Raw genomic sequence first — 25,743 nt, forward strand, 5'->3', positions numbered from 1 at the left:
CTGAGAAAACTCACCCAAATAAGGTGAAAGAACTAGACACTAAGATCTATTCTTACACAAATGTAGTGAGCCTGCGCAACAAGGTGAGACCCTATCTCTACAAAAAAAAAAAAAAGTAATAATAATAAAAATTAAAAATTAGCTGGGCATGGTGGTGTACCCTGTGGTCCCAGCTACATGGAAGATTGAGGCAGGAGGATTGCTTGAGCCTGGGAGGTCAAGGCTGCAGTGAGCTGTGCTCCCGAGACTGTGCTCCAGCCTGAGTGACAGAGCAAGACTCTGTCTCCAAAAAATAAAAAAAAAATTTGTTACCTGGATATGTTGTTTTTTTAAAAAGTTGAAAATTAATAAATATATAATGAAAGCGAGGTAAGACTGCCATCTAATTACAGTACCATCTGGTTCCAGAAGGATCCTTTGAACTACAGAGACAAACCAAGGTGAATCTCAAACCAGCTGAGGCAGAATCTGCTACCTACCACCCAATATCCATTCTTTGTTCCTGATTAAAAACAAAATAAAAACCTATCTCTCCAATATATATCTCAATTTTCTAATTCTGGGATATACGTTCCAGAAATGTATTCATATAAGACTACATTCCCTAGACTGCACGTGCAGCTAGATGTAGTCATGAGGCTAAGTTTTGGCCAGTGTTTCTCAAGTGTTGCTTGAGGACAATTCCACAAAGGTTTCTTAAAAGGCAGACAGATAATTAAGTAACGCATTTTTGTGCTTCTCCTTTCTCCTTCTTCTTGCCTGGAATAAACACGATTAAAAAAAAAAAAAAAAAAAAAGACATGACGACTGGAGCTCCAGCAGCCATCTGGGATCATGACGTCTCCTTGAGGATGAAGTCATGTGCTGAAGATGATGGAGCAAAAAGGAAAGGGGGAACCTGGACTCTTGATGACTATCAAGTCTCCATACTGGGCACAGCTTACCCTAGGGCTTCCTTAACTTGAGAGTATTTTGCACAAACCACGACAATTGGGAGATTTATATAACACGTACTTGAACCCAACCCTGATACAGCAGACATGGAGGCAGACACAAAGTTCAAGAGATGTGGAAGCAAAGTTGAAGACCGAAGCTCAAAACTGTCTCTGCAGCCAGGCACAGTGGCTCAAACCTATAATCCCAGCACTTTGGGAGGCTGAGGTGGGAAGATCGAGACCAGCCTGGCCAACATGGTGAAACCATCTCTACTAAAAATACAAAAATTAGCCAGGCGTGGTGACAGGTGCCTATAATCCTAGCTACTTGAGAGGTTGAGGCAGAAGAATTGTTTGAACCCGGGAGGCGGAAATGTCCTTGAGCCGAAATTGCACCACTGCCCTCCAGCCTGGGAGACAGAGCAAGACTCTGTCTCTAAAAAAATAAAATAAAACTGTCTCTGGATCGTAAGAGGCTTCCACACACAGCTGCTTGACAAGGACTCACTGTGCTGACATTTTTTCACATGAATGATGGGGTCCCTTGGAGACTCTGAGTCAAGGAGCTATGTTAATATAGTCCTATAGTATTAGACTCCTCATTTTTCTGGTCTAATTACACTAAGGAGAAAAATCAGATCAGGAGGACCATTAAGTTCCAAGAATACCAAGAGTCTTCAGGGAGAAAAGAAGATGCCAACCTTACTGGCCCTGGCACTTACAACACATTCCACACTTCCAAAGCAGTAAGCAGGACACAACCAGAATATCCCCCAGAGAGACACTTCGGTAGGAAGCACCACGGGAGCACTTGAGAAACTCGCTTCGATTAACAACCCCTAGAAACATTCCTGCCAAGAACCTAGGCAGACATCCATCCATCCTTCCATTCAGGCCAATTCATCTGTTTGTCTGTTCCTGGTATGGGCCAGACCTAAGGCCAGGCACTGCAAATACCATGGGAAAGGGTCTTGTGGAGGTTACAGTCTAATGGGGCAAGAGCTGCCCACTGGTTCTTCTCTTGCTTTGCCAAGACTCTTCTTACTGGAAGCACAAAAAGCAAAATGATCAGAGAATCCAGCTCTCGGCCAGGCACGGTGGCTCACTCCTGTAATCCCAGCACTTTGGGAGGCCGAGGCAGGCAGATCATTTGAGGTCAGGAATTCAAGACCAGCCTGGCCAACATGGTGAAACCTTGCCTCTACTAAAAATACAAAAATTAGCCGGGTGTGGTGGCGGGCACCTGTCATCCCAGCTACTCAGGAGGCTGAGGCAGGAGAATCACTTGAACTGGGGAGGTGGAGGTTGCTGTGAGTTGCACCACTGCACTCCAGCCTGGGCCACAGAGTGAGACTACGTCTTTAAAAAAAAAAAAGAGAGAGAGAGAGAGAGAAGAAGAATCCAGCTCTCATTCATTCTTCTTCCCCCAGGAGGGGAGTTGTAAAGATAGCTAACAATGACTAATTATGCCTTGCGTACTTTTAGCATTTCACATGCATTAATTAATTCCATCCTCACTATTATCTCCATTTTACAGATAAGGAAGCTCAAGCATAGACAGGTGACATAATTCCTCCAATGTTACCCAAGTAGTAAATGGCACGGCTGAGATTCAGTCCCAGACGGTGTCCAGGCCTTTACCACTCTTCTACACTACCCGATCCCCACACCCCAAAAACCCCAGCAAGAATTATTCAGTTAGACCAAGAGCTCTCAACTGGGCCTGACTTGTCCCCCCAGGGGCCATTGGCAACATGTGGAGACACTTTGGGTTGTCACAAGTGGTGGAAGTGCTACTGGTGTCTACCCAGTTAAGGCCAGGGATGCTTGCTAAACATCCTACATGGTGCACAGGACAACCCCTGCAACACAAAATCATCCAGTCCAAAATGGCAACGGTACCAAGGCTGAGAAACCTGGATCAGACAGCGCACTAAAACAACAGCGAACTTCTCAGAAAAATGCCAACATACATGAAGGGGCGGGGTGCGGCTGTGGTGCCCCACTGTATTCAGCGTGACTTTGGTGGAAAACTTTCTGTAGGTGGAGTCCCAGGCGTAGACCAAGAAATGGATCTGTGGGTTATGAAACTGTAGAGGCCTTTTGACTGTAATCACACCATCTGGGCCCACTTTGAATCGGGTGTCGAGGGAAAAATAGGCTGTCCTTTGTCGACCGGTGCAATCTTCAAAACTCACTGCGGGGCAGAAATCACAGAGATTAGGAAATTGGACAGATTAAAGATAAGAGCATTCCTTCTCCAAAGAGCAAACTTGTGGGAAGCCTCCCACAAAACCAAACACAACCAAAACAAACCATAATCCAGTGACAGAACAACAAAGCTATCACCACAATGTTCTTCACAATTACCGGATGACTTTCTTGTGCTCTGATTTCTTTCTCATCTTCTTGTCAATTGAAATATTATCTTGTCTAGAAAGTAACTTATCGGCTGGTGTGGGGGCTCATGCCTGTAATCCCAGCACTTTGGGAGGCTGAGGTGGGTGGGTCACTTGAAGTCAGGAGCTTGAGACCAGCCTGGTCCAACATGGTGAAACCCCATCTCTACTAAAAGTACAAAAATTAGCCAGGCGTGGTGGTAGGTGCCTGTAATCCCAGCTACTCGGGAGGCTGAGGCAGGAGAATCGCTTGAACCTGGGAGGCGGAGGTTGCAGTGAGCCAAGATCGCACCACTGCACTCCAGCCTGGGCAACAGAGTGAAACTCAAAAAAGACAAAAGTAATTTCTCTTTTTCAATAACAACGAAAAAAGGAGGCTGCTCCATCCAATGGCCCTTGTCAGTCAGCATGAGAATAGATCACTAAAATAACTGAGACTGAAGACCTATTGTACCCAGAAGTTAGTGCCTAAGGTACAGTGAGATGCTCTGGGTAATCTACATTTAAATAAGCCATTTACATTTAGAACAACAGTGGCAGATAATGAGACAGCCAGCATGCAGTAATGGTTAAGAGTAGACTCTGGTCCAAACTGCCTGGTTTAAGTCCCAGCTCTGCCACTTATGAGCTCTGTGACTTCGGGCAAGTTACTTGACCTCTCTGTGCCTCAGTCTACCTATCTGTAGAATGATGGCAACAATATTAACTATCTACTAGGATTGTTTTAAGGTACATAGAACAGCACCTTGCACATAATAAGCATTATATTAGTTTGTTAAACAAAAATTTTAAGACAAATGTAGCTTTGATTAATCATTGATTCAGCCCCCATGAGTATTCCACAAAAGTCACTGATAAGTCAATAGTTACTGAGTGCTGATTACATGAATATAGTCTGAGGAACAAAGAGGTGTTACCTACTTACAGCCTAGGGCACAGAGGAGAAACTGATCAACTAATCACTGTCAGTTTGGAGAGACGGTGAAGGTTTCATAGGAAAAAGTCTTTAACCTGATCATGCAGGGTAGCAAGACAAATGCAAAAGACAGAAAAGGACTGCTTGGGTGGAGAACATTATGATCAATGGCTTAGAGACAAAACTACTTAAAGCTCTATAGCTATTAAGGTATTAAAACTTTTAAAAGTATTAATATCAGCCAGGCACAGTGGCTCATGCCTGTAATTCCAGCACTTTGGGAGGCTGAGGCGGGTGGATCATTTGAGCCTAAGAACTTGAGACCAGCCTGAGCTACATAAGGAGACCCTATCTCTACAAAAAAATAAAAATAAAATTAGCTGGCCGTGGTGGTACACAGCTGAGGTTCCAGCTACTTGAGAAGATGAAGTGGGAGGATCACTTGAGCCCAGAAGATTGAGGTGGCAGCGAGCCATGATCGCACCACTGCACTCCAGCCTAGGCAACAGAGTGAGATCCTGTCAAAAAAAAAAAAAAAAAAAAAAAAAGCTGGGCACAGTGGCTCATGCCTGTAACCCCAGCACTTTGGGAGGCTGAGGTGGGCAGATCACTTGAGGTCAGGAGTTTGAGACCAGCCTAGCCAACATGACAAAAACCCCATCTCTACCAAAAATACAAAAAAAAAAAAAAAATTAGCCAGGTATAGTGGCGGGCACTTGTAATTCTAGCTACTTGGGAAGCTGAGACAGGAGAATCTCTTGAACCTGGAAGGTGGAGGTTGCAGTGAGCTGAGATGGCGCCACTGCACTCCAGCCTGGGCAACAGAGCAAGACTCTATCTCAAAAAATAAATAAAGTAATTAAAACTTTAAAAAGTATTAATGTCCTAAAGCTGGAGAAGCTGTGGTTGAAGCATCTACACTATACATTAGAATCTCAAAGGACTCATTCAAATAGGTAACCATCAAGCTCTATGCCAGATACTGTGTTGGACTGTGAGGACAAATCATGACGAAGATAATTAAGGTTCCTGCTGTCATTGAGCTTACACTACTGAGGAAGAGATGGACAAAGACAGGAACTTATAATTTCAGGCAGTGGTAAGTAATAGAAATTAAAATAAAAGAGGGTGATATAAGAGTGGCAGAGGAGAAGGGAGTTTGCTGAAGATGTAACATCTATTGCAATGGTGAGGGCAGGGCTTTCTGAGGTAGAACCACCTGAGCTGGGACCTGAAGGAGCCAGCCTTGCAGAAGCCTGACTCAAAGAGGCTTCCAGGCAGAGGGGAACAGTTGGTAAGATCATTCATTCTAGGAAACTCTCAGCTTGGCCTGTTTTCCTCCTTTTCAAATAATTGTCCGATGGAATTTCTATTTCATCCAAGTGCTCTTTTATAAAAATTCCCGCTGTCCTATCTTACAAGGCTAGACATGAAGTTCAGGTTTCTGCCAGACAGCCCTGAAGCCATCCCTGACGCCTGGGCAGCGGTTCTCATTTCTTCCACCAGGGGCCACCCTTGCAAACATTTCTGAAGCCAACAGCCCTGCCCTTGCCAGAGAAAAGTAAGACCGCGTTTGGGGGGTGAGAGGGGAAGTACCCGATTTTCTCCATTTTGAAGACGAAACTGAGGCTCACAGAGGTAAAGAAATTTACCTTGGGGCCGGGCGCGGTGGCTCAAGCCTGTAATCCCAGCACTTTGGGAGGCCGAAATGGGCGGATCACGAGGTCAGGAGATCGAGACCATCCTGGCTAACACGGTGAAACCCCATCTCTACTAAAAAATACAAAAAATTAGCCGGGCGAGGTGGCGGGCGCCTATAGTCCCAGCTACTCGGGAGGCTGAGGCAGGAGAATGGCGTGAACCCGGGAGGCGGAGCTTGCAGTGAGCTGAGATCCGGCCACTGCCCTCCAGCCTGGGCGACAGAGCGAGACTCTGTCTCAAAAAAAAAAAAAAAAAAAAAAAGAAATTTACCTGACATCCCGTAACTATTAAACGGCAGAGCTGAGACAGGTCTTTAACGTGGGTTAGTCTCATGATTGGCTCTTCCTCTCTCTGGAGAGACCCTAGTAAGGCTTTTTTTTGTTGTTTTTTTTTAAATAATTTTTTTTTTAGAGATGGGGTCTTGTTATGTTACCCAGGCTGGTCTAGAACTCCTGGGCTCAACCAGTCTTCCTGCCTCAGCCTCCCAAAGTGCTAGGATGACAGGCGTGAGTCAGTGTGCCCGGCCAAACTTGGTTATTTTTTTATTTTTTAATTTTTTTAATTTTTTTTTATTTTTTATTTTTTTGAGACGGAGTCTCGCTCTGTCGCCCAAGCTGGAGTGCAGTGGCACAATCTTGGCTCACCGCAAGCTCCACCTCCTGGGTTCAAGCGATTCTCCTGCCTCAGCCTCCTGGGATTACAGGCGTGCGCCACCACACCTGGCTAATTTTTGTAACTTTAGTAGAGACAGGGTTTTGCCATGTTGTCCAGGCTGGTCTCAAACTCCTGACCTCAGGTGATCCACCCGCCTCGGCTTCCCAAAGTGCTGGGATTACATGAGTGAGTCACCATGCCTGGTCCCAACCTTGGTTATTTTTAAAAGGAAGATTATGCCTCCAAGCTAGGATCCCAAGACTGAGATCAGAGGCTCCCCATGCAATAGCTGGGAGTCTCGTACCTGGCAAATAAACTGAGCAACCAAACCAGAGTTCATTCATTCATAGGAAGGGAGTTGTGTCATTCAGAGAGTCACCCACCTGACCCTCCCTCCCAGTTCATTAAAAAAAAAAAAGAAAAAGAAAAGAAAAAAAGAAAAAATCACCACCACGCCCCAACCCCTACCTTCTCAGCCCTCAGACTGGGTCTACAACTCACTTCCGCAACTTGAAGGGAAGGATGGAGTGAGCATGGGGAGCCATAATAAATGATGGTAAGACAGAGGCAAGGAAGGATTGGATCCAGGGTCTGCGACGGGATTATAAACCCAGATTCTGCCATGTTCTTGCTGGGTGGCCTTAGCAAATGGCTAAACCTCTGTGGGCCTTGGCTTTCTCTACTATAACATAAAGGTTATCGCCACTGTTTGAGCCTACCTCTTTAGGATTTTGTGAAGACCAAGACAGTGAATGGGATGACATTTTCTAAGTTAAAAAGCAATGCAAATAGAAGAGATGACTATTATTGTTGTGTATTTGGGTAGACAAGTATTTGTTAACTGAACAGCTGAGCCATAAGATGATGAAAGCATCAAGAAGAAATGCCAAGTCCTTAAAGGATGGGCAGATACCATCCTTTTAAGTCTAAAATAGGAATTTCTTTTCAAACTAGCAAAACCAGATGCTCCTCAAAGAGCCCTCCCCAATCCCCAGCAGAAGTAATGGGGCAACTGGGTCATTTTTAGGGGCTTGTCATGTAAACAGGGAATGAGGGCTGTACTGAATTCCTTTCTCCAGCCTTCCCAAATCCAGGCAGTGAAAGCTGAGACAAGCATGATTGGACTTGCCAAGGGTGGCGGCCTGAAAAAATGAAAATGGTTTTGCAAATAACTTGATCCAAGGCACTTAACCTGCTTTGGGGCACCTCATCTGAATGGTGGTTAAGCCCTACCCTTTGAGAAGTGACAGTATGATGGGGAGCCCCAACCTGAATTCCAGGTGTTCATAAGACTCATTATCTCCCCACACAAGCTGATCCCCTGGGCTGATTATAGGAAATTATAGGAAAGACTGAAAGGTTCTCCAGCTCCAGGAAGGCTCTGGGAAGCTCATTGTCGCCCTGGCAAGGGCTGGGCTGTCTCGGAGCCCCGCAAGTGGGAGGAAAGAAGAATGGCAAAATGTTGAAACTAGAGGATCAGTACATGGGGACTGGGTATATTTCGACATGCCCATAAAAAAAGCTAACAAAAATAAAGCTAACAAGGGTCTAAGTATTCTTTAACCCAGCATGCCCACCTTTCATAAACTTATTTGGTCACTTGGTGTAAAAACCAAATCCCAATAAAAAAAAGCTAAGACCCCACTACTGGCCATCTCTATGTGGGAAAGTCTTTTTTTTTTTTTTTTTTGAGACGGAGTCTCACTCTGTCACCCAGGCTGGAGTGCAATGATGCAATCTCAGCTCACTGCAACCTCTGCCTCCCAGGTTCAAGCGATTCTCCTGCTTCAGCCTCCTGAGTAGCTGGGATTACAGGTGCCCACCACCATGCCCAGCTAATTTTTTTTTTTTTTTTTTTGAGACGGAGTCTCGTTCTGTCGCCTAGGCTGGAGTGCAGTGGCGTGATCTCAGCTCACTGCAACCTCCGCCTCCTGGGCTTACGCCATTCTCCTGCCTCAGCCTCCCGAGCAGCTGGGACTACAGGCGCCCGCCACCACACCCGGCTTTTTGTATTTTTAGTAGAGATGGGGTTTCACTGTGTTCACCAGGATGGTCTTGATCTCCTGACCTCGTGATCCGCCTGCCTTGGCCTCCCAAAGTGCTGGGATTACAGGCGTGAGCCACCGTGCCTGGCAACCCAGCTAACTTTTGTAGTTTTAGTAGAGATAAGGTTTCACCATGTTGGCCAGCCTAGTCTCAAACTCCTGACCTCAAGTGATCCACCCGCCTCAGCCTTCCAAAGTGCTGGGATTATAGGTGTGAGCCACTGCGCCCAGCTGGGAAAGTCTTTTCACCACAATAATATCATCGCCATCATCAAAAACTGCAGCCTCAACTAAGCTTCAACTAGCTTTTGTCAACTATTTTATTCATATTTTATTTGTGTTCTTTTTGAGATAGGTCTCTGTCACCCAGGATGGAATGCAGTGGTGCAAACACTGCTCACTGCAGCCTTGGCTTTCTGGGCTCAAGCAATCCTCCTGCTTCAGCCTCCTGAGTAGCTGGGGCTACAGGTACATGCCACCATGCCTGGCTAATTTTATTTTTGTAGAGATGGGGTCTGACCATGTTGCCCAGGCTGGTCTCAAACTGCTGGGCTCAAGCAATCTTCCCGCTTTGACCTCCCAAAGTGCTGGGATTACAGAAGTGAATCACTGCACCCAGCCTCATTTTAATTTTTTGAGAAAGGCTTTTACTATGTCACCCAGGCTAAAGTGCAGTGGCACAAACACTGGCTCACCGCAGTCTCAGCTTCCTGGGTTCAAACCATCCTCCCACCTAACCTTCAGAGTAGCTGAGACTACAGGTGTACACCACTGCAGCTAATTTTTAATTATTGTTTGCAGGGACAGGGTCTCGCTATGATGCCCAGCCTGGTCTTGAACTTCTGGTCTCAGGTGATCTGCCTGCCTCAGCCTCCCAAAATTCTGGGATTATAGGCAGGAGCCACCATGCTTGGCCTATTTTATTAGTATTTTAAGCATTCGTAGAATATCAGTGTGCCATGCTCTATTTTAAGCATGCACTGCCACACCCAGCTAATTTTTGTATTTTTTGTATTTCAGCAGAAAATGTAATTTTATGTTTACAAGACTAGATGGGGTTTTGCCATGTTGCCCAGGCTGGTCTTGAACTCCTGGCCTCAAGCAATCCACCGATCTCGGCCTCCCAAAGTGCTGGGATTACAGATACAAGTATTGTGCCTGGCCAGGAAACAGTTTAACAACAACAACAACATATTTTCCTTATATATCCTTGTACTACATTGCCTGTTACAATTAGAATGAATTCCTTTTTTTTCTTTTTTTTAAATGACAAAAACTAGTAAGAATGTCTTTTAAAAAGTGTTTTTAACACCCTGTGACCCCTGCATGCTGTTATTAAACCTATAGTGCCCCACTTTCTAGCCTACTGGGCAAAAGTAGCTTTCAAGAGAGGACCCCAAGAGAGATGACTGATGCTCAAATACAAAAGAAACCCAAGTTCATGAAAAGCTTTTGGTCCCGGGGCAGGCTCTGAGCACTCAGCAACATTCCTTGCTTGGAATTGCCATCATGCCACACGGAACAGTCCCACTTTGGCGATCCCGTTTCTTCTCCCACGCCCGCCTGGGTCCCATAACTGGAATGTGAGTAGGTAGAAACAAGATAGTCTCCAAAGCCTCTATATTATTTTCAGAAGATGTTGGGCTTTAAGGGCAGGGGCCTGCTATGAAAGGCAGCAAACCATAGTGGAGTTATTTGGTAACCAGTGGAATAACCCAGTGTCTTAGACACAACTAGTTGGAAGCAGTGTTTTGCCCACGCTGCACACAAAGGGCACATTATGGACTGCCTCCCTCTTTCCCACAGCAAACACCAAAGAATACTGCATTTAGCAATTTTATTTTTTAAAGACAGAATCTTGCACCATCGCCCAGGTTGGAGTGCAATGGCAGGATCTCAACTCACTGCAACCTCCGCCTCCCAGGTTCAAGCCATTCTCCTGCCTCAGTCTCCTGAGTAGCTGGAATTACAGGCACCCGCCACCACGCCCGGCTAATTTTTTGTATTTTTAGTAGAGACGGGGTTTCACTATGTTGGTCAGGATGACCTTGAACTCCTGACCTCGTGATCCACCCACCTCGGCCTCCCAAAATGCTGGGATTACAGGCGTGAGCTATCGCACCCGGCCTGCATTTAGCTTTATTCAAAGACCATTTGAACTTGAGAGCTCCGCCTCAGTTATGCACAAAAACTGGAGGACAAGATCAGAGAACTGGCTGGGTGTGGTGGCTCATGCCTATAATCCCAGCACTTTGGGAGGCCAAGGCAGGTGGATCACCCGAGGTCAGGAGTTCAAGACCAGCCTGGTCAACCTGGTGAAAGCCTGTCTCTACTAAAAATATGAAAAATTAGCCAGGAGTTGTGGCAGGCGCCTGTAATCCCAGCTACTCAGGAGGCTGGGACAGAATTGCTCGAACACAGGAGGCAGAGGTTGCAGTGAGCCGAGATTGCACCACTGCACTCCAGCATAGGCGACAGAGCAAGACTCTATCTCAAAAAAAAAAAAAAAAAAAAAAAAAAATCAGAGAACTAGCCAGGCGTGGTGGCTCACACCTGTAATCTCAGTATTTTGCAAGGCCAAGGCAGGGGATCACTTGAGCCCAGGAGTTTGAGACTAGCCTGGGCAACATAGTGAGACCCCATCTCTTAAAATTAAAAAAAAAAAAAAAATGAAATCTAACTTGATGGAAGAAAGGAATCCTGGGAAGACAGCCTCATTCAGCTAGTCAGGCATTTTTCTTTTTGCTGGTTAGGGACAGTGTTTCTAACTCCATCTCCACAGATACTGCTGCCTATAAGATTTCCTTCCAGGCTATTTTCTTAGATGGCACTGGGGATTCTGGTATGTGTTCTTTTAATGAATGTTCATGAAATCAGTAAACATTACAGGTTTATTGAGCACTCATGCTCAGCAGAAAATGTAATTCTATGTTTACAAATGCAAGACTAGCATGAGCAACATAGCGAAGCCTCATTTTCTACCAAAAACAGAAAATCTAAAAAGTTAGCCCGGCATGTTGGTGCACGCGTAGTCCCGGATCTTAGGGAGGCTGAGGCAGAAAGGTTGCTTGAGCCCTGAAGTTGGAGGCTGCAGTGTGCCACGACTGTACCACCACACTCCACCCTAGGTGACAAAGCAAGACCCCATCTCTAAAATTATAGTAATAAAAATTAAAATAACGAATTTTTAAAAATAAAACTGCAAAGGAACGAACAATCAGGCCTCCAGTTTGTCCACACTAGGGGCATGTTGAAAAGGACATTTAAGTTCCACCAAGAAGACTGACTCTCACTTGATAAGTTTCTAATGGTGTGTGTCCATTTGCTACTAAGAACTATGCACAAGGCCGGGTATGGTGGCTCATGCCTGTAACCCAACACTTTGGGAGGCAGAGGCAAGAGGATTGCTTGTGTCCAGGAGTTTGAGACCACCTTGGGCAAGAGAGCAAGACCGTGTCTCTATAAAAAACTCAAAAAGTCAAAAATTAGCTGGGAGCAGTGGTGTGTGCCTGTAGTCCCAGTTACTCGGGAGGCTGAGACAAGAGGATTGCTTGAGCTCAGGAGGTCGAGGCTGCAGTGAGCTGTGATGGCAGCACTGCACTCAGCCTGGGCAACAGAGTGAGACCTTGTATCAAAAAACAAAAACAAAAACAAGACTATGGACAACAACAACAATCTATATCCTTATTAGATAAAGCAGTCCTGTGTGGTAGGGATTTTAGCATTCCCCCATCTTTTTTTATTTTTTGAGACACAGTCTTGCCCTGTTGCCCACACTGGAGTGCAGTGGTGCAATCTCAGTTCACTGCAACTTCTGCCTCTCGGGTTCAAGGGATTCTCCTGCCTCAGCCTCCTGCCTCCTGGGTTCAAGGGATTCTCCTTCCTCAGCCTCCCAAGTAGCTGGGATTACAGGCGTGCACCATCCCGCCCAGCTAATTTTGTATTTTTTCACTAGAGACAAGGTTTCACCATCTTGGTCAGGCTGGTCCTAAACTCCTGGCCTTGAGCGATCCATCCGTCTTGGCTTCCCCAAGTACTGGGATTATAGGCGTGAACCACTGTGCCTGGCCAGCATCCCTTTTTTTTTTTTTTTTTTTTTTTTTGAGACAGAGTCTCGCTCTGTTGCCCAGGCTGGAGCAGTAGGGTGATCTCGGCTCACTGCAAGCTCCGCCTCCCAAGTTCACGCCATTCTGCCTCAACCTCCGGAGTAGCTGGGACTACAGGTACCCGCCATCACGCCCGGCTAAATTATTTTTTATTTTTAGTAGAGACGGGGTTTCACCGTGTTAGCCAGGATGGTCTCGATCTTCTGACATTGTGATCCACCCACCTCAGCCTCCCAGAGTGCTGGGATTACAGGCGTGAGCCACCGCGCCTGGCTGCATCCCTTTCTTATAAATGGGGAAACAGAGATGAACTTAACCAAGTTCCATAGCTATGAAGTGATGGAAGCTGTGGTCTGATACTACTTAGCCGCCAGGACTCACCAGGCAGCCTGTCTGTTAGTACTGATGAGCCATTCACAAGTCCGCTGGCTGAATGGATACTAAGAAGTTACTTCTCACAAAAGAATAGGGCAGTTGGAGAGTAGCTTGAATGAGAATAACAGCAAAAGCATCATTATACACACTCCCTCTCTTCTTGGATGAAAACTGAGCCTTGGAAATCCAGTTCCAGGCCTCAGAGAAACCTAAGGATATTCCACCAGCCACACAGAGGAGGAAGTGCTATACTTCAGTTTCAAAAAGGTCTCGCTGTATGTTACCACTTTGCATAAGCTGAAATAAGTCAAAGTTCCTCTAAACTGCCAACGTCAACAGCAACGTTTTTCCAGGGAAGATAAGCAGGTTGGAGTATCACGTTGCACAACCATGCCTCTTAACGTGCCCACAACATCCTTGCAATGTGCTCTCAGGGCGGCAGCTGAGGCTCCTGCACCCCTGTTGACAGGCAACCCCCATGGGTTCCCAGGGATTGGAAGTTAATTTGCATGAAGCTTATCAAGTCCCTTCTAACGTCCCCCAAACATATGTGCCCAGAACAAATTATATATCGTCTCTGTCTTCACTGAGCTACACCCTGAAAACAGATGTCAACAATGAGCGCTGCCTGGATGGGAAGCAGGGAGCAAAGTCCCCTTGGCTTCTGTCCCCATCAAAGCAGACAGGGGTGGAGAGAGGAAACAGTTACATTGAAGATAAGGAAAAATTAGCCCAGGACCTTTTACCCTTTACTTTGTGAAGGGGGAGAAACAAGGCTAAAGGTGTAAGCCATCGCCCTTGACTTTTTCCCTTTGTTTAAGATGACTCAAGAGACTTGGTCACGCTGGCAACTGGTGTCTTTTTGATTTCCCAACCATGGTTCTGCTTGGACAAATGCTGTTTCCTTCTCTGTCGGCAAACACCATGGGTGTTGATCGGAACCAGCCCGGCGGGGAAGGGTCATGAATGGCGCTTCTGGAATTGATTAAAAGTCAGTGTCGCCAGGCGTGCTGACTCACGCCTGTAATCCCACCACTTTGGGAGGCTGAGGTGGGTAGATCACTTGATGTCAGGAGTTCAAGACCAGCCTGGCCAATATGGTGAAACTCCATCTCTACTAAAAATACAAAAATTAGCTGGGCGTGGTGGTGCATGCCTGTAATCCCAGCTACTCGGGAGGCTGAGGCGGGAGAATTGCTTGAACCCGGGAAGGTGGAAGTTGAAGTGAGTCGAGATTGTGCCACTGCCCTCCAGCCTGGGTGACAGAGCAAGACTCCATCTCAAAAAAAATAAAAGAAGTCAATGTTTAGGCCAGGTATGGTGGCTCATGCCTGTAATCACTGCATTTTGGGAGGCCGAGGCAGGTGGATCACCTGAGGTCAGGAGTTTGAGACCAGCCTGATCAACATGGTGAAACCCAATCTCTATAAAAATTCAAAAATTAGCTGGGCATGGTGGTGGGCGCCTGTAACCCCAGCTACTCAAGAGGCTGAGGCAGGAAAATTATTGAATCTGGGAGACAGAGATTGCAGCAAGCCAGGATCATGCCACTGCACTCCAGCCAGGGTGACACAGTGAGATTCAATCTCAAAAACAAAAAGGAAAAAAAGTCAGCGTTTATATTTTTACATTCGTGTGAATGGCATCAGACTAAGGTGGGTTCAAATCCCAGTGTTGCTTCATAGGTGCCACCGTAGGCAAATTATTTTAACCTCCTTCAAGCATCAGGTCCCCCATTCTATAAAAGGCAGACAACCAGGTGCGATGGCTCACACCTGTAATCCCAGCACTTTGGGAGGCCGATGCAGGCGGATCACTTGAGGTCAGGAGTTTGAGACCAGCCTGACGAAATGGCGAAACCTTGTCTCTATTAAAAATACAAAAAATTAGCCAGGCGTGGTGGCGTGCACCTGTAGTCCCAGCTACTTGGGAGACTGAAGCAGGAGAATCGCTTGAATCTGGGAGGTGGAGGTTGCAGTGAGCTGAGATCACACCACTGCACTCCAGCATGGGCAACAGAGAGAGACTCCATCTCAAAAAAATAAACAAACAAAATATAAAAGGCAGACGTCTCCACCTCCTTTGAGGGATTGCTTCAAGGATTCTTCCTTCAGTACATCTTTAGCGAGCCGCCCTTCCTCTCTTTGTCAAGCATCATCCTAAGGCCTGAGAAATACAGCAATGGACAAAGCAAAGTCCCTGACCTCATGGGGCTTTCATTTCAATGTCAAATAGATCATTAACAAATCAATAAGTAATCATGGTAGCTCATGCCTGTAATCCCAGCACTTTGGGAGGCCAAGGTGAGGGGACCACTTGAGCCCAGGAATTTGAGACTAGCCTGAGCAACACAGCAAGACCCCATCTCTACAACAAATTAAAAATTAACTGGGTGTGGTGGTACGTGTCTGTAGTCCCAGCTACTTAGGAGGCTGAGGCAGAAGGAACACCTGACCCCAGGAGGTCGAGGCTGCAGTGATCTGTGACTGTGCCACTGGACTCCAGCCTGGGCGACAGATTGAGATGCTAGATCCAAAAAAAAAAGAAAAAGAAAAAGAAAAAAAGTGTCAGGAATGAAAAGTGTAATAGATAAATATAAGCAGGTAAGGAATTTCCAAGGGCTTTATGCGAGAGGCAGGACAACTTACTAAATAAAGGACATTAGGGAATATTAGGGCATATGAAGGAATAAAGGGAAGTGAAAGAGACTGCCCCAGCGTCAAGCTGTGTGCTAACATAAGGGAGACAGCAGGCAGCAGTGTGGGGGGGAACAGTTCCAAGGTCTACTCAAAACCTGCACACCTACTGTGTGCATGCCTGCTGCATGGGGGGCAGCCTGTTGTAGTACTGAAGATCCAGCCACAAGCACAACAGATAACCACTCCTGCCCACCCAGGGCCAACATTCAAGTGGAATTAACATGATTTTAGCACAGGCCTATGAGAAAGCTTAGCTCTTGTTCCTGAGGGCCAGATTGCCTCCCCATGCCCCATGCCCTTCTTGACAACAAGGCCAGAAGAGAACTTAGTTTTAAATCATTTCTCTTTCCAGGCCTCTCCCAGAGAGTACAGAAACTGCCAGTGTGCCCACTGATTAACAAGCCCACCCAGTTTCATCTCAATATTCCTGCCTGGATTGGGATCTGGTGCCTTGACTGGAGAAGCTGGGGTTGCTTCTCTGCTCAAGTCAAAACCAACTGCTTGGTTTCAATCTTCCAGAGTCAACACCAACTGGCAAGGAATCTCATCTCAATTCGTTTTAAAGAAGAGGGGAGAGAAACAACTCATCTCCATTCTAGCAAGGAGCTGGCAGCGACATTAGGCCTCCTGCAGAGGCGGAGGCTGGAGGGCGACTGCTTCCCCATCTGTCTGAGGGAGGGAAATGTGTTTGATTTCCTCAAAAAGAGTAAGGAGAATGGGGAGGCCCTCTGGGTTCCACAGCAAATTGGAGGGGCTTTCTTGTCCCAGTTGTGGCTGCATGCGTAACACACAGCCTGTCTGCCAAAACAGAGGCCATAACTGATCATTTTCATGGACTACAACCCAGGAACATTCCTGTGGTCAGGGTGCGCAACTCTAGGAACTGTTTGCTTAATGAGTAGAAAGAAAATCGTCACAGTTTCTTCCTCCTTTTTCTTTCTGTTGGATTCCCCGAGGCAAGGGAGGCCCCTTGTACTGAATTCCAAAGCTGCTAAATCCCTACTCCCCTCTCCCCGTGCTGTCCCGTGCAGGAAAGGGCAGCTGACAGGCCTGAGATGTGGGAGAACAAGTCTTGGGCCCTCATAGACAGTAGTAAGGCTTAGATTCCCACTGGTGAAATAAAGCGTGCACCAAAATGCCTCCTAACATCATTTCCGTCCGGGTCTAACGTGCTGCACAGAGACTTTCCTGGTTTTTGTTGTTGTTGTTGTTGTTTATTTTTGTTTTTTTTGAGACGGAGTTTTGCTCTTGTTGTCCAGGCTGGAGTACAGCGGCATAATCTCGGCTCACGGCAACCTCTGCCTCCCGGGTTCAAATGATTCTCCTGCCTCAGCCTCCTGAGTAGCTGGGATTACAGGCGTGCCCCACCACACCCAGCTAATTTTGTATTTTTACTAGAGACAGGGTTTCTCCATGTTGGTCAGGCTGGTCTCGAACTCCCAACCTCCAGCCTCCCCAAGTGCTGGAATTACAGGCATGAGCCACCAGGCCCAGCCTCCTGGGGCACTTTTTAAAAATACTCAGCCAGGGCCCCGCCTCAGACTAACTGAATCCAGATGTCCAGGGCTGGGGCAGTAGCAACTAAGGAGTGAGGGATTTCTTCTGGAGGTGATGAAAATGTTACAAAATTGATTGTGGTGATGCTTGCTTACGTCTGTGACTATAAGGGAAACTGTTAAATTCTACACTTTAAATGGTGTAATGTATGCTATGTGGATTATGTTTCAGTAAAGCTGTTACCAAAAAAAAAAAAGGATGAGCCAATCACACAAAGTATTCACAAGCCCATCTGTGCAGAGAGATCACTGCTAACACCTGCTATGTGTCCTTCAGATCCTGGTCTACACCCCTTTCCTAATTCATTTACTCCCTTCTCCTGCATCCCTTTACATCCTGTTTCTCCAAAATTAGGTTCTGGGCATTATTCTATTTTTTTTTTTTTTTTTTTTTTTTTTTTTACAGCAAGTCTTTTCATTTTTATTACTCAAAAAAGTTTCATCTTTTTTATTTAGCTTTCTGACTCTGTGTTTGTGCCTTCAACACTTTCACAACGATTTTCTGCTCCTTGATAAGGAAAGCACGCTTGATCCTGTCACGAACACATTTAGCACACATGGAACCACCATAGGCCCTGCTGACATGTTTCTTTGTTTTGGACAATCTCATAAGAACTTTAGGTCTTACAGCACGAACCCCTCGAAGTCTGCCTGGGCACACACCACATGCAGATTTTAGTGCTTTCCCAACCTTCTTGGTATAAAGGTAAACAATTCTGTTACCAGGGGTTCGGGACAGCCTAGTTTTGTTAGAGGCTGTATTGTAGGAAAGCCTACGTCGGTATGTCAAACGCTGGACCATTGTGAGTGCCTGCAGACAACGTCCCCGGAAGACGAAGAAAAATCGCATTATTCTATTTTTAAACACCTGGCCAGATGCGGTGGCTCATGCCTGTAATCCCAGCACTTTGGGGAGGCTGAAGTGGGCGGATCACTTGAGTCCAGGTCCAGTCAAGACCAGCCTGGGCAACATGGGGAAAGCCCATCTCTACAAATAATACAAAAAAATTAGCTGGGCATGGTGGCATGCACCTGTAGTCCCCATTACCTGGGGGGGCTTAGGTGGGAGGATCACTTGAGCTGGGGACATAGAGGCTGCAGTGAGTCATTTTTGTGCCACTGCACTCCAGTTTGGGTGACAAAGTGAGAACGGATCCTCCTGTCCAACTTTCTTTTCTTTTATCCATTCATTCATTTTTTGAGACAGAGTCTTGCTCTGCCACCCAGGCTGGAGTGAAGTGGCATGATCTCAGCTCACTGCAACCTCTGCCTCCTGGGTTCAAGTGATTCTCCTGCCTCCGCCTCCCAAGTAGCTGGGATTACAGGTGCACATCACCATACTTGGCTAATTTTCTTGTTTTTTTAGTAGAGACGGGGTTTCTCCATGTTGGCCAGGCTGGTCTTGAACTCCTGACCTTGTGATCCACCCATCTCAGACTCCCAAAATGTTGAGATTATAGGCCTGAGCCACCGCGTCCAGCCCCAACTTTCTTCTTATTTCACATTTACCCATTTAAAAAAACAACTTATAGTTATATATAGTCAACCTATAAAGTGATTAGGATGGCTAAAATATGGTATAGCTACTCAGCAATAAAAAGGATCAAACACCGCAAAACGCAGTAGCATAGATGAACCTTAAAAACATTACACTGAGTGAAAGAAGCTATTCACCAACGTACACAGTTCATATGAAAAATCTAGAAAACTATAGACAAAAAGCAGATCAATGGTTGTCTGGAGCTGAGCTAGGCTTAACTACCAATAGGCCCACGGGAACTTGCGAAGTATTCTAAAACTGGATTGTGGTGACAGCTGAACAGCTGTGTATATTTATAAAAATTATCTAACTGTACACTTACAGTGGGTAAATTGTGTGATATGTAAATTAAATCTCAATGAACCAGTAAGAAATATATAGCTATTAGGGTCTCTTGGGGAATACCCCATGAGTCAAAGTCCTATGGTTCAAAAATGAAACAATCCAGGCACCCAAAAATGCCAAGGTTATGAAAAAGTGCAGAGAAGAGAAGCCATAAACAATTCTTAATTAACAGTAGGCTGAGTGTAGTGGCTCACACCTGTAATCCCAGCACTTTGGGAGGCCAAGGCGGGCGAATCACTTGAGGCCAGGAGTTTAAGACACGCCTGGCCAACATGGTGAAACCTCGTCTCTACTAAAAATACAAAAAATTAGCCGGGCATGGTGGCACATGCCTATAATCCTAGTTATTCAGGATGCTGAGGCAGGAGAATTGCTTGAACCCAGGAGGCAGAGATTGCAGTGAGCTGAGATTGCACCATTGCACTCCAGCCTGGACAACAAAGCAAGACTCTGTCTCCAAAAAAATAAATAAACAAACAATAGTTATAGGCTGGGCATAGTGGTTCACGCCTATAATCCCAGCACTTTGGGAGGCTGAGGTGGGAGGATCACTTGAGGTCAGGAGTTTGAGACCAGCCTGGGCAACCTAGTAGGATCCCATCTCTATTAAAAAAAAATCAACAACCAAAAACTAAAAACAAAAAATCTTTTTGAGAGTAAATATTCATGATGACAGTCATTACGTGTGGGAACTGTGCACTTTACATTGACTCCTATGTTGCTGTGAGGCAGGTAGGGTTTTTAACCCCCTTAATGCTGATGAGCAACGGAGGCGAAAGGCTTAAGTCATTTGCTCAAGGTCAGGGCCTTGTCAAGGTCACAAAGCAGGTCAGCCTCTGAAGGAACATGCGCCCCAGAACCAGCCAGCACCAAAACTTCTGTTCTTCAGTACTAGGCTTGCGGAGGGAGAGAAATTCCAGAGGTAGTTAACAGCAATATGGTATGGGTAAAAGTAACCACAGACTTTTCTCTATAAAAAACACAACCCAGATATAAACACACATCAATGTAGGGCCACATTTTCTAAGCACTGGCCGACCCCAAAATGTGCTGAATCTGGCTGCGAAAACACAGGAAGCCGTTGTGGAATTCAGAACCTTTGAATCATTCAATAACTCAAGAACAAGATCTGGAAACCTTCTACAAAGAATGAATATGAGGCTTGCACTACTTTCAGATGTGGGCTGTGCTGGAAAAGCTTGGACCCTCTGCCTCTGACCTTTGGAACAAAACTCAAACAGCGCAAGAGAAGAGCTGGAAGCCAACGCTGCGAAGTGAGGCATTTCCCACAGTCTCCAGGTCACATGCACTTGCAGATGACTGTACAACAAGTGCTCACTTGTCCAATAGAGCTCACAAGAGGGTGCCTCTTCTCTTTTAATGGATGCTAGCATCATTTTTCAATATCAAGAACAAATAAGCATTGATGGGAAAGGCAGCTGCTTCCAAGAGCATTTGCTGAATCTACTCTGACTGCCTGGAAAGGTAACTGCTCAGACTATGTGTGTGCCTTTGCTCAGTCTCCTGAGAAATGAAGCCTACAATCCATGCTGCAGCCTTCTGAATACCAAAAAAAAAAAAAAAAAGAAAAAGAAAAAAAGACAGCAGAAAGATCTCAGACTGGGGTGCTCACTTCAAGAATTCCAAGTAGGGTCAGGCACAGTGGCTCACCCCTGTAATCCCAGCACTTTGGGAGGCCAAGGCACGTAGATCACCAGAGGTCAGGGGTTCAAGACCAGCCTGGTCATCATGGTGAAACTCCGTCTCTACTAAAAAAGCAAAAATGCCGGGCATGGTGGCGGGCGCCTGTAATCTCAGCTACTCGGGAGGCTGAGGCAGGAGAATCTCTTGAACCCAGGATGCGGAGGTTGCAGTGAGCCGATATCGCACCACTGCACTCCAGCCTGGGCAACAGAGCAAGACTGTCTTAAATTTAAAAAAAAAAGAATTCCAAGTAGGCAAAAATAATAAGAAAAGAAAAGAGCATGAAGAAGAGTAACCCACAAGTACCAGAATCCGACTGTGGCATATGCTGGAGGACAGTCACAGGTCACTCACAAGATGCTGTGGTACTGTTGCTACCACAAGGAGATGGGGCACCTGTTCCAGCAGTGGTTCTCCAGCCTTTTATTTTCCTGGTTGCTGCTCTTGCAGAAAGGCTCCATGGGCCATTTACCTGGCCTGTTCCCATTTTCCAATGTGAAATTGGAAAGCTCGCACACAAAAATGATGTATGTAAAAGGTTACTCACTAAGGCATTGTTTGTGCTAGCAAAACATGGGCAACAGCCCAAATAGCCATCAATAGAGGATTAAATTATGGAATTTCCTTGCAATGAAATACTATGAACCTATTTAAAAAAAAAAAAAAAAAAAAAAAAAGCTCTTTATGCTCTCTAGGGCAATGATCTTCAAGATACATTATTGTTTGCTGATAAAACCAAGTGCAAAGCAGCACTATCTTTTGTGTAACTAAAAAGAAGGGAGTAAGAAATAAGTTTATGCCTGTAATGCCAGCATTTTGGGAGGCTGGGGCAGGAGGATCGCTTGAACCCAGGAGTTTGAGTCTGCAGTGAGCCATGACTGCACAACTGCATTCCAGCCTGGGCCACAGAACAAGACTCTGTCTTGATCAGGCATGGTAGCTCACACCTATAATCCTAGTACTTTGGGAAGCTGGGGTGGGTGGATCACTTGAGGTCAGGAGTTGGAGACCAGCCTGGCCAACATGGTAAAACCCTGTTTCTACTAAAAATACAAAACTTAGCTGGGCATGGTAGTGTGTGCCTGTAGTCTCAGCTTCTTGGGAGGCTGAGGCAGGAGAATCACTTGATCCTGGGAGGCAGAGGTTGCACTCAGACAAGATCACGCCACTGTACTCCAGCCTGGGCGACAGAGCGAGATTCCATCTCAAAAAAAAAAAAAAAGAACACGACTCTGTCTCAAAGAATATATGTTCATATTTGTTTATAGTTATATACAGAACTTTAAAAGACACTAACAAGTAAGATTTTAGGTATGGGGGAGGCACGTTATTAGACCAAAGGGGGACAGGGTGGGAGCAGAACTTTTCATTGTATACTTTTTAGATTATTTGATTTTTTTCAATGGTGCCCATGTGAACATATGACCTATTCATAAAGTTAAAAATAATTCCTTCTTGTAATCACAGTGCAACAGGCATGAGGGTGAAAGTCATCTGCTAAAATGACCGAACAGGAGGGTAGGAGCGGCCCCCTCCCGCCTCACCCTCCTGAGTCACTGGGATTAGAGACAGGAAACACTGGACCTAGGAACTGAAGCTGTTAAAAAAAAAAAAAAAAAAAAGAATGGAATTGGAGGTTAGTATTCTAAGTGAAGTAACTCAGGAATGGAAAACCAAACATTGTATGTTCTCACTCATAAGTGGGAGCTAAGCTATGAGGATGCAAAGGCATAAAAATGATACAATGGACTCTGCGGATTTTAGGGGAAAGGGTGGGAAGGGGGTGAGGGATAAAAGACTACACAGTGTACACAGGTACAGTGTACACTGCTCCGATGATGGGTGCACCAAAATCTCAGAAATCACCACTAAAGAACTTATTCACGTAACCAACACCACCTGCTCCCCAAAAACCTATTGAAATAATAAAAAAGTTTTTAAAAAACCACACACATGCAAAGGATCAAGAAAAAAAAAGTAGGGGATCACGTGTGAACTGCTTACAATTTACTCCACAGGAGGAAACATTGTATTTTTACAAACACTCAGAGGACTTAGGAAGTAAGTTGTCGACCAGTCAGAAGGCTCTTTGCAACCACTCCCAGAGGACTGGCACCCCTCTGAGAATCTTAGCAATGCAGGATGCAGGAGACCAGAGGGAGGGGTCCGTGTGAGTGGTGGAAAGGAGGATGACCCACACATGATGGGAGAAGGAAGGGGGTACTGCCGGCGGATGATGGTCAGCTGGTCTAGCAAAAAAAATGCTGGATGCCAGTTGACCAGAGTCAGATGACCAGCTTCTCCCTGGAGAGTTTCAGGCAAGCCCCTTGCATTTTTTCCGGGTTCGTTTTATCATCTGTAATGCACAGAGGTAGAACTGTACCAGCAAAGATGTGGGGCTCAAAGACTTTGGACATCATGGCAAGCAGGAACCAGTATGGCTTTTTAAGAGAACATTCTGATCATGTTTATAGATTTTACATGCATAAATCCTTTCTTTCAGCAAAGCCCAATTTTAGGACTTCATCTCACAGAGGGACTCACACATTGCATGAGGGCAGATATACAGAGGGCCACTACCAGCTTGTTTACGGTGGCAAAAGATAGACACATCATTGACAGAGGGCTGGGTAAATCAATGATGGGCATCCACTCAATGGAAAATGATGCAAAAATTAAAAACCGTGAGGGACCAGGCACGGTGGCTCACGCCTAAATCCCAGCAATTTGGGAGGCCCAGTTGGGCAGATCGCTTGAGGTCAGGAGTTCAAGACCAGCCTGGCCAACATGGTGAAACCCCATCTCTACTAAAAATACAAAAGTTAGCCAGGCATAGTGGTGGGTGCCTGTAGTCCCAGCTACAAGGGAGGCTGAGGCATGAGAATTGCTTGAACCCGAGAGGTGGGGGTTGCAGTGAGTCCAGATCATGCCACTGCACTCCAGCCTGGATGACAGAGCGAGACTCTGTCTCAAAATAAATAAATAAAATGAATGAGGGAGCTGTTTAAAAAAGAATCAAGTTAAGTGTATATGTAATAACATGGGAAGAATCTGTCTTTAAAGAGCGCAAAGCTAAATAGGATAGGGAATAGGCTTAGAATATCTTCAGAAGGAGGCCGGGCGCGGTGGCTCAAGCCTGTAATCCTGGCACTTTAGGAGGCCGAGACGAGCGGATCACGAGGTCAGAAGATCGAGACCATCCTGGCTAACACGGCGAAACCCCATCTCTACTAAAAAATACAAAAAACTAGCCGGGCGAGGTGGCGGGCGCCTGTAGTCCCAGCTACTCGGGAGGCTGAGGCAGGAGAATGGCGTAAACCCGGGAGGCGGAGCTTGCAGTGAGCTGAGATCGCGCCACTGCACTCCAGCCTGGGCGACAGAGCGAGACTCCATCTCAAAAAAAAAAACAAAAAACAAAAAAAAAAGAATATCTTCAGAAGGAAATAAGAAATCAACAGTGCTTGTCTCAGATGAACTGCTGACAGGCGGAGCTTTTAGGCTCTTAGGTACCATTTAAATTGGCTTGTGTTTGTCTTTCCATGTTCACATATACAAATGCTTTTCTTTTCTTTTTTTGAGACACTCTGTCACCCAGGCTGGAGTGCAGTGGCGCAATCTCAGCTCACTGCAACCTCCACCTCCTGGGTTCAAGCGATTCTCGTGCCTCAGCCTCCCAAGTAGCTGGGATTACAGGCATGAGCCACCACGCCCGGCTAATTTTTGTATTTTTAGTAGAGATGGGGTTTCGCCATGTTACCCAGGCTGGTCTCAAACTCCTGAGCTCAGGATATCTGCCTGCCTCGGCCTCCCAAAGTGCTAGGATTACAAGAGTGAGCCACCACTCCTGGCCCTTTTTCTTTTCTTTAATGAGAGGGTTGAACCAAAGGAGGGATGGGTGTTCAGTTGACCATAATCTCAAAGGGTAACATGTGATGTGGCTTCCAAAACCAGATTTCAGTTGCGTTTTCAGAAATGAGACACTCAGGATATGGGAGACCATATAGTCCTTCTCTGATTCTATTTGTGGTTTGATAAGTACATTCTCAGGGTTGCAATCTAATGATCTCAATGGTAAGTGCTGTTTTTCTTTCCAAGAGTCATGCTCTAAGAGGAACACTGACCCATGGAGCTGGTCCAGAGGCGGAGGGGCAGGGATGGGAAGGAGCCCTGTGTGGGGTGAGCGGCAGGAAACGGACTCATTGTCAACATTTCTAGTGCTGACTCCTTTGCGAAGAATCGGTCACAATGGCACCAGAGGGGAAGATGTGGGCCGGCGGAGAGAAGAAAAACAAGATAATCTGACCCTACACAGAACTAACGGTCAGTGCTTAGGCCTGGAGTCTAGATAGATGGGGACTTTAAAGCGAACTGTGCCTCTGACTAGCTGTGTTAACTCCAGGGAAGTTCAGTAACGCCTGAGTCTTAGTTTCCTCTTCAACTACAGGGTGGCCCCCACCTGTCACAGTTGATGGGAACATTTGAAGAGTTTGTATGTGGTAAGCTGCTGCTCCCGTTCTGCCACAAATGGCTTCTGCAGAACTAGAAACTTCTGCAACTGCCTCTGAGGTCACCCTAAGGACAGTTAGTGCCCCCAAGGTGGATGTGCAGGTTCCTGGACAGGGCAACATCCCCAGGGCCTTCCCTGTAGAGTCAAATCCTGAGGGCGTGAACTGCCTCCCTGCGGCCCCCGTCAACGCCCTCAGGATTGGCCACTCCTGCCTTTGGGTGTGGTGGTCCTTTGCCTGTAGGGGGTGCCTGTGGAGCCAGA

General features: G+C 46.1%; 1 protein-coding gene and 1 pseudogene across 3 annotated transcripts in view; both read right to left on the reverse strand.

The window, feature by feature from the left end:
* Positions 1-25,743, reverse strand: part of CDH1 (cadherin 1) — a 100,121-nt gene that overhangs the window by 30,513 nt on the left and 43,865 nt on the right. For both annotated transcript variants that reach the window (XM_003917094.4, XM_017953497.3), the window contains one exon: positions 2,909-3,132. In XM_003917094.4, the coding sequence (XP_003917143.2) occupies positions 2,909-3,132 (224 nt within the window). The remainder of the gene's footprint in view (positions 1-2,908; positions 3,133-25,743) is intronic.
* On the reverse strand, positions 17,760-18,251 carry LOC101006189 (annotated as a pseudogene). The gene has a single exon (XR_641613.3). The product of XR_641613.3 is annotated as a 60S ribosomal protein L34 pseudogene (transcript).

This window comes from Papio anubis, chromosome 18 (genome assembly GCF_008728515.1).
Source record: "Papio anubis isolate 15944 chromosome 18, Panubis1.0, whole genome shotgun sequence".
NCBI classification, from domain to species: domain Eukaryota; kingdom Metazoa; phylum Chordata; class Mammalia; order Primates; family Cercopithecidae; genus Papio; species Papio anubis.